This window comes from Geotrypetes seraphini, chromosome 5 (assembly GCF_902459505.1).
Source record: "Geotrypetes seraphini chromosome 5, aGeoSer1.1, whole genome shotgun sequence".
Taxonomy (NCBI): domain Eukaryota; kingdom Metazoa; phylum Chordata; class Amphibia; order Gymnophiona; family Dermophiidae; genus Geotrypetes; species Geotrypetes seraphini.
Genome location: NC_047088.1, coordinates 111,879,526 through 111,891,671, shown reverse-complemented (window position 1 = coordinate 111,891,671; position 12,146 = coordinate 111,879,526). Strand labels below are relative to the sequence as shown.

Below are 12,146 nucleotides of genomic sequence, written 5' to 3'. Positions count from 1 at the left end.
ACAAAAAAGGATAAGAATAATGGAGCATAGAATAAGAGCCACAGTTGGCCCAAGAATGGTATGGGGAAGAGTTATAGCTGGTTTTCTATATATTGTTTATTGTGAGCTTCTATACCGCTTTATTGACTGGGGAGTCAATTCAGAGTGGTTTGCATGAGCTTGTATAAAGGTGTTACAATACATGGGCTCTATACAGAGTTACAGCGGCTTCTGTAGTAGTGTTACAATATAGAGTTATTAATACTGGCATAATTATGCCACAATCAGTCATCTTACTTATATTACTGGCACATTGATCATCCTACTTATATACATAGGTTTATATACTGGTACTGTCATCTTTAGCTCACTCTATCCTGACTTAAGGAAGGGTGTATTAGTTCCCCTGAATAGTATTTTCTAATACAAAACTTAGAATTGTATAAGTACTGTTAGGATTGTTTTTGTCTAGGTGCATCACTTTGCATTTGCTTATATACCGTAAACTTTCATCTGCCATTTTGATGTCAGTTTCTCTAGACTGGCAATCTGTGATATTCTGGCAATCTGTGATGGTGGCCATAAGCTGTTAGGTGGGAGATTTTAAATCGGGATAATATGTCCAGTAACTCCCAAAGTTACTAGGATAAATCTTTTGAATATCAGTCTGTAAATGTTTTGGGTAAACCCCAAAACATTTACAAAGAATGGGAGAGAAGCTTTAATGAAAATATGGCAACACGTGCACAGACAGGCATGTAAATCCATGTTCCTGAATCTTAGAAAAAAGGAGAAAGACTGAAAAGAGAGAGAGAGAAAAAAAGCTGAAAAATATCAGGAGGCAGAAATAGGTAGACAGAGAGGGAGTGGAGGTGGGAAAATCTGAGATATTGTATCCTCCTCCCTTTCCCAACGATAAGCAGAAGCTACTAGGTTCCAGTGTCTATGCACAACCACCCAGCAGAAACAGCAAGAGCAAGAATCTGAAAGAAAGACGGGAACTTGGAGTATTTTTTATTAGTTTAAATTGTTCTTGTATCCTCAGAGGAACAGTCTCATTAGTTGTTGAATATCATCTTGGTAAGAAACTGATCAAGTGTCAGAGAGTTTTTCTCTGTGCATTGTAAACCTTGAATTTACTTTTTCTTTTTGTCCTCGTGGTTTGCTCTTAGTATAAATAAAATCCTGGAAAAGAAGATACAGACAGAAAAAAAGAAATAAAAAATCGCCGTGAGTGCAGCATAATGGCTTGTAGTTTCTGTGCCGGTTTCATAGGACACCTGACCCAGCTGTGAGATGAGAACAGACGAAGATTTCTGGCTGGTAGGGCTGGAATGAAATGACTTTAGTGCTTTAGATAATTGCAGAAGGAATCTGGAAGAGTGAAAAAGACTTCTGTTTGGAACTGAAAGAGACACAGGAAGATGATGGATTGAGGAGATTCTGGTCTGGGTGATGCATTCTTGTTTTTTTTGTTTTGTTTGTTTGGTGGGGAGGAACAAGCTTTTGTGGCGCTACTGGAGAAAAAGAAGCAGGAACGAGGCAGAGGAGCCCGCAGACCCTAAGATGCTTTTGTTATGTCCTTTCCTCCCCCTGGTGCTAGTAGGGGGCCTCCCAACAATATATCCTCCACTTCAAAGACAAGGTAAGTGTCTCTCTTACTGTCTGTATCAATCTCTTTCTTTCACCCGTTCCCTCTTTCCTCTAATCTCTTCATGTCCTTATTTAAATGCAAGAAAAGATGACAGAGAAGCACTTACAGCCCTACAAGCAATGTGAAGCCCCCATGTTCTAAACTTACCATGCCTTTAACGATCGACACAAAACCAGTTGCAACCAATTTAGTGTCAACCATTTTTGGAACGGCCAGCCCAGTCGGTGTTGCTTTTTTATTTTAGTGAATCGCTTCCTGCCTACATTTGAATGCCGTTCCCCCTCATTTGCATGCACGGATTGGAGGATGATCAGGACAGAGGTTGGTGAATCGGGTCGGAGGGAAATCGGATCGTAAAGGGGTCGCTAAGTGGTCGGAAGTGATCGGTGGGCTTAGTGAATCTAGCCCAAAGTATTTTAGCTTCCAATGCACATAATGGCTCTGCCCAGTCTTTTCTTTACTTCGAAGCATCCTCTGATACTACTATGTTAATGCATTACATTGAGGTCATTAATATTAAAATGAGCACTCTGGGCAATGGCGGTGTCGGTCTGGAGGAGCTAGCAGTGTGTTAAAAACACATCTCAGGCACATGTTAAAGGCACATCTATGTGTGTCAAAAGAGTATACTGGTAATTCTGGGATGCTGATTGCATGAAAGATGTAGATATATTTATCATACTTGATGAGGAGTGCCATATTCGCTTGTGTCTCATACGTGTATCTTAAAGGTGCATCTCATGTGTGTTCATTAAAAGTATATGCCAGCAGGTCTAGGGTTACTGATTGCATGAGAGGTGGAAGTTTAAAAAAAAAAAAAATACGGGGGACAGCTTATATATCCCACAGAAGCAGTGTAGAAAAAAGCATTTGCTTATGACATGCACCAATGATGCGTTACAATAAGGCATGCCTATGATTGATGCTCATTTGTGCCTATGACGTAGCATTTCCTGGTGCATGCACACATTTATGCCTATTTTCGTGGACTATTCTGCGCACATGTCAGTCGCTTTCTCCAACGACTGATCTGATGGAATTTCCACAGAGCTCATTTGCATGCAAAGTTTTTGCAGCATTATTAGTCTTTGAAATCGGAAAATTTACTGGCACTACAACAACCCACAGGATTTTAACGGTAGGTTTAGAACATGATTTAACCTTGTAGGAAAACTAGGTGATCGTAAAGTGCAAAGGAGGTTGTCATAAATAAGAACAATATCATAATCAAAACTTAAACGCGTCTAAAAACCCACCCATGTCGGCACTTGGACGACCTAAACGACAAGTCATCCACGTGCCGATAATCAAACCTATTAGGCCTCTGAATGCTGCTGTACACCCTGAGCTAAAAGAGGCATATCTAGAGGAATGGTTAAGGTGGGATGGGGGCCGACCTAGACTTAATCATCCTGCAGGTATAATCAAAGGTTTTATGAGACTTCATGGACGAAACTTACACGTTGTGACTTAGATGATGTAAAAACAGGTATAAGTGCCCAAAAGGTAGCCAAAGTGACCAGATAACCACTGCAGAGACAAAGTAAAGACTCCCACACATTCCCCCAGTGTTCACTGACCCCCTCCCCCACAAAGATCAGAATAAAAATATACATACCTGTCTCCAGATCATCAGCACCTAGTATAGGAAAGCCTAGTGGAGTTGCATATAGGTCTCTTAAATAGCCTGGGAGGTGGGCTAGTAAACCATAGAGAGGAGGACCCAGGCCCATAACCCACTCTAACCACTACATTCATGGTGAAAAATGTGAGCCCACCCCAAACCCTACTTTATTACTATATAGGTGCCCTCTGCAGTCATAAGGGCTATCGGGTTCTAGACAAATGTGCATAGTGGGTTTTGGGGGGCTCACCATATCCTATAAGGGAGTTCTGGTGAGATGTTTATGTGGCACACTTTTTGTAAAGTTCACAGCAGTGCCCCACTGCTCTGTTGCCATGTCTGGGTGGCCAGTCCATCACACTGCCACAATGCCACGTCCAAAAGGTCTTGTTCTGGGCATTTGGGACTTAGATGAATTTTGGGTTGAAAATGTGGTATAAAGATAGACGTACTGGCTGTCTGGACGATCAATAACCTGGACGTCCAGACAGACAATTTTCAAGAAGAAAATATATATATTCTAACGACGTATTTTTCAAGAATGGACATTTTACTACTGCTTCTCTAAAACTTTAGACAGCTCAGCAATACACACATGCAAAACCTCTTATGTCTTTTTCTCTTACTGTATTACTCTTTCAGGCTCTCAAGTCATGGGCTCTGCTCTGCTGTTTATTGGATAGGACTAGTCACTTTCATGTCTTTGTCTCAGTGAAAGTTCTGTATCTTTGTGCCCTTCCCCTCAGTAATCCAGTCCTAGAGGGGAAAGACTCTATCTTTTTGCCATGCTTCACTCTCTTCATTTATAAACAGCCTTGAGACACCTTAGGTGTGGTGTATATATTGAGATGAGTCTTAGCCCTTGGCCTTGGGAACACCCTCTTGCTTTATTACGAGTAATAACACAGCATACCTGACTAGCTTTTTGCTCTTTTACATTTTCCTTTTGTGTGGGCATGCAAGTGTGTAGGGGGTGAGATTTTATATGCATCTATATGAAGAGGTGCACAAAAGAGATAATTAATTTCCTTTGCTTGTGGGGTGTTTGAGCCTGTTACTAGGAAGCTAGAGTTATGAAATAGGCTCATTTCCCATTGCACAGCATAAAACAAGTGAGTAGCAGGTTTACGGCTGAAGGAAGAAGGTAGCAGGAGAAGATACAATAAAAGAGTTGAAAGACAGAAAAAGAAGCAAAGAAAAACTATACAGATGAGCAGAGGTGAGAGAGTGAGAAACAGACAAAAAAAGAGGAAAAGAGGAAAACATTCAGAAGTAGAAAAAAACTAGAAGCTTGGAATAAGAAGGGATAAGTAGCGAAAAACAGAGTAAGTGAAAGCGTTTTAGGGCTGATACAATATTATTTCTGTGTTATTTCACTATCTAACTGTTAGGTTTTTAGAATGACCACAATGAATACACATGAGACAGAAATTCATATATTTGGTCTCATGTAAATTTATTGTGGTAATCCTGTAAGGGTTGAGGAGCCCTGTCTTAGACCGGAGATAGGCAGCTCTAGTCCTCAAGTGGTACAGGTTGGTTGGGTTTTCAAGATAGTGTACGAGTATGTAAATATATTTCATGCATATTTATTGTGAATGAAAACCTGACTGGTGTATCTATTCTATTCTATTTGGATTCTTGTATTCTCCAGTATCTCTCACTGGATTCAATACAGATCACAAATAAAAGGAGACCTTCAATAAGGGAATTACAGCTTAAAACACACCTTAGTTAACAACAGACACAATTAAATACATCAAATAAGATCATTACAATTGATGTCAAACAGACACATTTTAAGAGCTTTCTGAAAAATCTGCTTAATATTGAGGGCTCCTTTTATTAAGATGCGCTAGCGTTTTTAGCGCACGCAGGAAATTACCACGCGCTATGCTTCTAGAACTAATGCTAGCTCAATGCTGGCGTTAAGGTCAGCATGAGCGGCAATGTAGCGCTTGCTATTCCGCGCGTCAAAGCCCTAACGCGGCTTAGTAAAAGGAGCCCTGAGTGGTAAGGAGTTCTACTCTTTAGCGCCCTGAAATTCCAATTCTTTCTTCCTAGAAACATTCTTCACAGAACAGCAATATAATTTCAGACATTTAATAGCTCTTGATGAAGAGATTTTTTTAGGCAGATGCAAGCAATGTATTAACTGATCAGAAGTACCATAGATTGATCTAAAAACTAAGCAAACTATTTTTTAAAATTTTATCCTAGATCTAATAAATAGGCAGTTAGTGGAATTTTTTTCAACAATGAAGATGCCATCTCATATTTCTTTTTACAGCAGACTGTATGGCAGTCAGAGATTTTTGTTACATAATCTTGCCTTTGCTGTCTCTTTTTTTGTTTGTTTGTAGCTTTCTTAGTGACTAAGTTGTCTGCAAAATCCATATAGCATCCACTGATATATTTGCAAAGTGCAAGTATAGGCAAATTTAGTGCTCAATTGCCACAAACCGGTCAAAATACCTACACTGAATATGCATGAGATACCACTGCATGAAATACTTCTACTGTATGCACATGTTTTTTTTGATAACCTGGAAATCTGACCAGCTTGCAGCTCATTAGGCTTGGAGTTACTTCCCCTAGTATACTGTAATCAAATATCCCCTTATATGTCATTTTTAATTAAATAGCCCTAGTTTGAACAATCTTTCATCATTTACCAGACTAAGCTCTAAGAAGCAGGTCTGTCTTTTGTGTCTCTAGACATGGTTGCATGTAGCCTTTATCAGTTTTGTTGATATTCTTTTTGAGGAAGAATGCCCAAAACTGAAGTCTAACCTCCTAATTTGATTGAACAAACAGAATGGTAGGGTGATGTTCTCCTTCCTAGCTTCTATTCCCTCATTTAATGCATGCAAAAAGGGATTTGCTAGACATGGGCACAGGGTGTTTCTAATTGACTGACAGTACCCTAATCATATTCAGCAAAGAACAGGTGATCTACTTCCTGTTCCAGCCCTTCACTGCAGTGGCATACCTAGCATATGTGACACCCAGGGCCCATCATTTTTTGCCCCTCCCCCCCCGTCTGAACGAAAAATATGATTTTTAGTAACAAGCCACATGTCACACATGAGTACCTAAGAAAAGGCAGCATCTTACATATGCAGTGAGCAGTACAACATCAATACACCCATTGTAAAACTAAACAAACCAGACTAGTTCAGATCAATCCTACACCGTCAATCCTAACAGAAAGCCATGTCTTTCGAACACACAGAACACAGAAAACACCTTCGTCTAGTATGGAATATGTCATCACAAACTAACCCCTCCCCCTTTTACAAAACTGTAGTGTGGATTTTAGCTACAGTGGTAATAGCTCTGACGCTCATAGAATTCTGAGCATCAGAGCTGCTACCACCACGGCTGGCGCTAAAAAACGCTCCACAGTTATGTAAAAGGGGGGATAAAATAGAAATACATAGACAAAGGTTAAATTGAACCAGCAAGAAGCTGGACTCTGCATACAATGCAACACCATAGAAACAGTGACACATGTCTCCTAAAGCAATAAATAAATAGAAAGTTTTTTTCTACCTTTGTCTTCTGTGGTTTCTGCTTTCCTCATCTTCTTGTTACTCTCTTTCTTCCATCCACTGTCTGCCATCTCTCTGCTCCTATATGACATCTTATCTCCTTCTATGCCCCTTCCAGAAACTGTATGCCTCCCCCTTCCATCTCTCCTTTCACCCCCATTGGTCTGGCATCTCTCTCCTCTCCTTCCCTCTCCCACACCTCTCTTCTGCAATCCCTTTCTTCCCTCATTTTCCTTTTCAATTTATTTTCTGCATCCATCTAGATTATGTTCTTACTACCCTCTCATTAGTTTCCTTTTTTACTGTCTACCTACAGCTTGCCACCTCTTTCCCTCACCCCCTCCAGTATTTCCCTAGCTCAATCCTTTTCCCCCCATCATGTACCCTCCTTTTATTTATCCCCTCCTTCCATCATATGCCCTCTTTCTCTACCCCTTCCATCTAGTACCTTCTCCTCTCTGTCCACTTCCATTGTCTGCTCCCTTCTTTCTCTCCTCCCATTTCTTCCTGCATTTTCTCCCTTATCTCTCCCATCTGCACTTCCATCCAGCGTAGGCTTCCCCTCTACCCGCCACACTACCATCCAATGTCTGCCCTTTCTCTCTCCATCCACCCCTCTTCAATCAGCATCTGCCCCCTTTATTTCCCTCCAATACTTCCCCCCTTATGTCTCTCTCCCCTTTCCCTGTACATCAATTCCATCAGCACTACCCTTCCATTCCACCCTGCCCCCTTTCTCTCCCTGCACCACTCTTTCATTCCAGCAGTACTGCTCCTTTCTCGCGATGACTATAGCTGCCGGCTGCCCGTCCACCCCACTCTGACGTACTAGCTCTTGAGCACAGTTGGCAGACACGTGCTGGAAGGTCCCGCGATGACTCCAGGCTTTGCTCTGGAAGAAGTAAATTACGTTGGAGGGGGTTGACCCGGCAGACGCAGGGAGTTGCATCAAGGACCCGCAATGACTGCGTCTGCTGGGTTCACCCCCTCCGACATAACTTACTTCTTCCGGAGCAAAGCCGGCAGATGAGTCATCGGGGGACCTTCCTGCACCTCAGCGCAGCTGCCGACTCTGCTCTAGAGCAGTGTTTTTCAACACTTTTACACCCGTGGACCGGCAAAAATAAAAGAATTATTTTGTTGACCGGCAAACTACTGAGACTGAAATTTAAAAAACACATTTCCACCTCGACTCCGCAAGCTCAGTCCCCGCAAACCATCTGATCCCATCCGCATAAGTCTCAGTTATGATTTTATATTGAACATATTTTATTAAAGTATAAAAAGAAACAATATTCTGTACAATTGTCATTTTATAAATATAAATATACAGAGCAAGGACCAACAAAACCCCTGTCTCCCCTCCCCTTCACATATATCCCCTCTACTATCAAGAAAACTGAACAAGCCAAATTATTATAGAATGCTACACAGAAATATCATGCTAACAGAATACTGCAGTCATACATGACAGTAATAGTGTTAGGGGAATGCCCCCTGGTCCGAGAGAGCCCTAAGCCAGCTGGAAGCTAAAGAAGCACTGCCTGAGCTTTGCAGTCCCCAGTTATGTCTCTAGCAGGATACATATTTCAAATCTGATATATTCTAATGACAAAATAGAAATAAAATGATTTTTTTTTTCTACCTTTTGTTGTCTCTGGTTTCTGCTTTTATCTTCTTTTCACTCTTTTCCTTCCAGCGTCTGTCCTGTCTCTCTTCAATCCAGCATCTGCCCATTCCATCCACTGTCTGCCCCTTCCAGAAACTGTCTGTCTCCCCCTGCCATCTCTCCTCTAGACCCCCCCCCTTTGGTCTGGCATCTATCATCTTCCCTCTGTTCCCTCATGGTCTGGCATCTTTCTCCTTTCATCTCTCTTTCCCTCCCCCTATGGTTTTTAGCATCTCTCTCTTCTCATTTCCTCCGTTCAGATCTGATATCTCTGTTTCCTTCCCCATTCTCTGGCATCTCTCTCTCCTCTCTCTCTTCCCTTTCCTTCTCTGGTATTCCTTCTTTATTTTCTGCGTCCATCTAAATTAAATTCGTTCTTACTATGCAGTCCTCAAATTCCCTCTTTTCACTATGTCTATCCACAGCATGCCACCCCTTTCCTTCACCCCTCCACTATCTCACTAACTCTATCTTCTTCCCCCATCCAGCATATGTCCTTTTTCTTTATCCCTCCTTCCATCCAGTATGTGTTCTCTTTCTCCACTTCCATTCAGCATTTGCTCTCCCTTCTCTCCACTTCCATCATCTGCCCCTCTTCTCTCCCCCACTTCCATCATCTGCCCCTTCTCCACAGGCCCATCTTTCTCCCTTCCTCACCTTTCCAATTTTGACAACAAGACGGGCAAGCCCCCCCCCTCTGCGACGGCACTCAGCGGCATCGGCGCTCCCACCCCCCACCCCCTGCGACAGCACTCAAGTTCAGCCTCCTTCTCCCGGCATCTATTATATCCACCTGTCTACAACCCCAGTAGCCCTTTTGGCTGCAGGTTGCATCCATATGGCAGTATAGTAAGGTTTTGGTGGGCTCATACTTTCCACCATAAATGTGATTAAAGAAGCTTATGAATATGGCTCCTCCACTAGCCCACCTACCTGGCTACTTAAAACATCTGTGTGGAATTCTACTAGGCTTTTCAATACCAGGAGCTTCTGTTCTAGATACAGGTATGTACAGTTTCATTCACATATTTGGGGGGTTGGGGGCAGTCATCTGTTCAGTTTGAATAACTTTTTGGCACTTAGATGTTTCTAAAACAGGTCTATATCAGAACGTCTATGTTCCATCCAGGACGTTTTGCAAAAAGTTCAATTATCACCCCAAGATGTCCAAGTCTAAGCCATCTCAAAGCCAGCCCAAATCCCACTAAAAACACACCTCTATATGCCCCTTTATGAGTTAGACATTTTGGAGGGTAAACGTCCTGTAACACATCTAAAATATTTGTTTTCAAAATTGGCCCCTGGACGTTTTGCTGAGGAAAAACATCCAGGTGCCGATTTAGATGGGGTATTTTTGGACACTTTTGTGTTTTGAAAATGCCCTAAGTGTCTTTGGTTTGTTGTTAAGATTTTTTTAAATGTATTAAGTTGCCATAGTGAGTATTGTTATTTTAATATGTGGTTGTATAAGAATGCCCCAGCAGTGTAGCCTGATACAGACTCATTCCAATTGAGTTGGAAGCCAAAAGTATCATCAGAAAACTGCTAGATCAGTCCCCCTCCCACCCCACCTCATGCAGGTGCAGCTGGCAAGTATGATTTTAGTGAAATGAGGAAGATTGCTTTATCACTGTTGGTTCTGACATTTAGCAGTGCAGCTGTTGAGTGAACATTCTCTCAGATGAACCTGATAAAGACTAAACTCAGGAATATAATTCAGCAAGAACTATTAGAAGCAATCTTGAACATTTTGTATTCATGTCTAGACAGAACTTGTGCTGTAATAGTTTTGAGCCATCCATATCTATGTTATCCTGTTTTTCATCAGGCATCTACAGAGCATCTGATGCTGACAATGAGCCTGAAAACTTTGATTTTTAGGCTTTCATGCATTATTATCTTTTCTCTGCAGATAAGCAGCAGTTATGCAGGCATACTAGTTGGTGATGGCACCAACAAAGCTAATCTGCCGGAGCTTTCCACTAGCTATTGGAAAGTTTTGGCAGGTATTAGGCATATGCGGGGTTCATGCTGGTCACAGTTCTCCACTTCTCCTGTTAGTAGAGCCTTGAGAAAAAAACCAAAAAAAGGAATAGAGAAAGAAATTGCTACTATCAGCAGACTGTTCCTGAGCAGCTTTCCACCACCAAACACGGCTGGGGATGATAGCCTAAACCCTACTGCATACATCTCCTATTCAGCAGGACAGCTATCACGGCACGGTTAGAGCACCAGGCTTAGTCTGAATGAATCCCACTGTTGTTCCTTGTGATCTTGGGCACATCACTTAACCGTCTATTGCAACAGAAATAAAATTAGATTGTGAGCCCTCCAGGGACAGGAAAATGACACTCATCTTTTTCAGAGACAGAGTAGTGCTAGAACTAGGGTATGCGCAGTGTGGAAGACTTAGGAGCAATATCAGGAAATACTTTTTTGCGGAAAGGGTAGTGAATACCCTCCCGTGGGAGGTTTTGAAGACAAAAAACAGTGATGGAATCCAAGAATGCATGGGCTAAACATAGAGGAACACTATACAGAAGAAAGAATGGAGACCATTAAAACTATACTGTATATACATGATCTCATAACTATCGTGAGCTTTGATGACAACTTCAGAAGTTGGGAAGTAAGGGCAATACCAAGCAGATCAGGAGAGGAGGAGGAGAGAAAAGTACCCTTACAAAAAAAAAAAAAAGTCAATATAATATCTTTTATCTTCTGGAGTCCATTCATTGGCACAATGAAAGGCCATCAGTCCACCCCTACTTTTTTCTACTTAGACAAACAGATCCGGATCAAGGCTGGAGTGGGCTTTGACAACAACTCCAGTAACTGTGAAGTAGGACCTGTGCCAGGCAGACTTCTATGGTCTGTGCCCCAAAGTTACCAGGGAGAGACAGAGTTTAATGAAGAAGTGGAACCTGTGCAGTGTGCCAGATTCAAATCTAATCACCTTGTTAGGAAGACTAGGATTGTGAAGGTTTTTATCTGCTGATATTTACTATGGTACCATGGGACTCATTTTCAAAAGAAGAAAAACATCCAAAATGTGGCTTAAAGAGGTAGAGGGACTTTTTATTACCAAACCCTTCCAATTTGCTTTTTTTTGAAACATATTTTATAGATGGATTTTGATGATGCTTTTCCACAGTGTATCAATGCAGGGCCACTGAAAAGTTCTCAGCCCAACCAAGAACACTGGTGCAGTCTCCATCGAGGCTTATATGCTTAGTCCAGTGATTTTCAACTCTTTTTGCACCATACAAACCAAACAAACAAAAAAAAAAGTGAAAAATCATGGACTAAGTGAATAGCTCTCAATGGAGACTGCCCCAACTTTGTTGGTTACATAGAAAGCATAGAAATATGATGACAGATAAAGACCAAATGGCCCATCCAGTCTGCCCAGCCACAGTAATTATCTTTTCCTTTCTCTAGAGATCCCACGTGCTTATCTCATGCTTTCTTGAATTCAGATGCAATCTGTCTCCACCACCACTTCCAGGAGACTGTTCCACATATCTACTACCCTTTCAGTAAAAAAGTATCTCCTTAGATTACTCCTGAGCCTCTTAACTTCATCCTATGCCCTCTCATTGCAGAGCTTCCTTTCAAATGAAAAAAACTCGACTCGTGCATTTATGCCACATAGGTATTTAAACA

The 12,146-nt window shown here is 41.7% G+C and overlaps 1 protein-coding gene across 4 annotated transcripts in view; it reads left to right on the top strand.

Annotated features, from left to right (window-relative positions):
* Positions 1 to 932: 932 nt before the first annotated feature.
* The window catches only part of KREMEN2 (kringle containing transmembrane protein 2), a 109,247-nt gene continuing 98,033 nt past the window's right edge, over positions 933 to 12,146 (top strand). For 2 of the 4 annotated variants that reach the window (XM_033944091.1, XM_033944096.1), the window contains exon 1: positions 933 to 1,624. In XM_033944091.1, coding sequence (XP_033799982.1) covers positions 1,435 to 1,624 — 190 coding nt within the window. In that variant the 5' untranslated portion in view covers positions 933 to 1,434. Of the gene's footprint in view, positions 1,625 to 4,406; positions 4,477 to 12,146 lie in introns of those variants that run through there. The other 2 variants (XM_033944092.1, XM_033944094.1) reach the window with 2 other exon arrangements.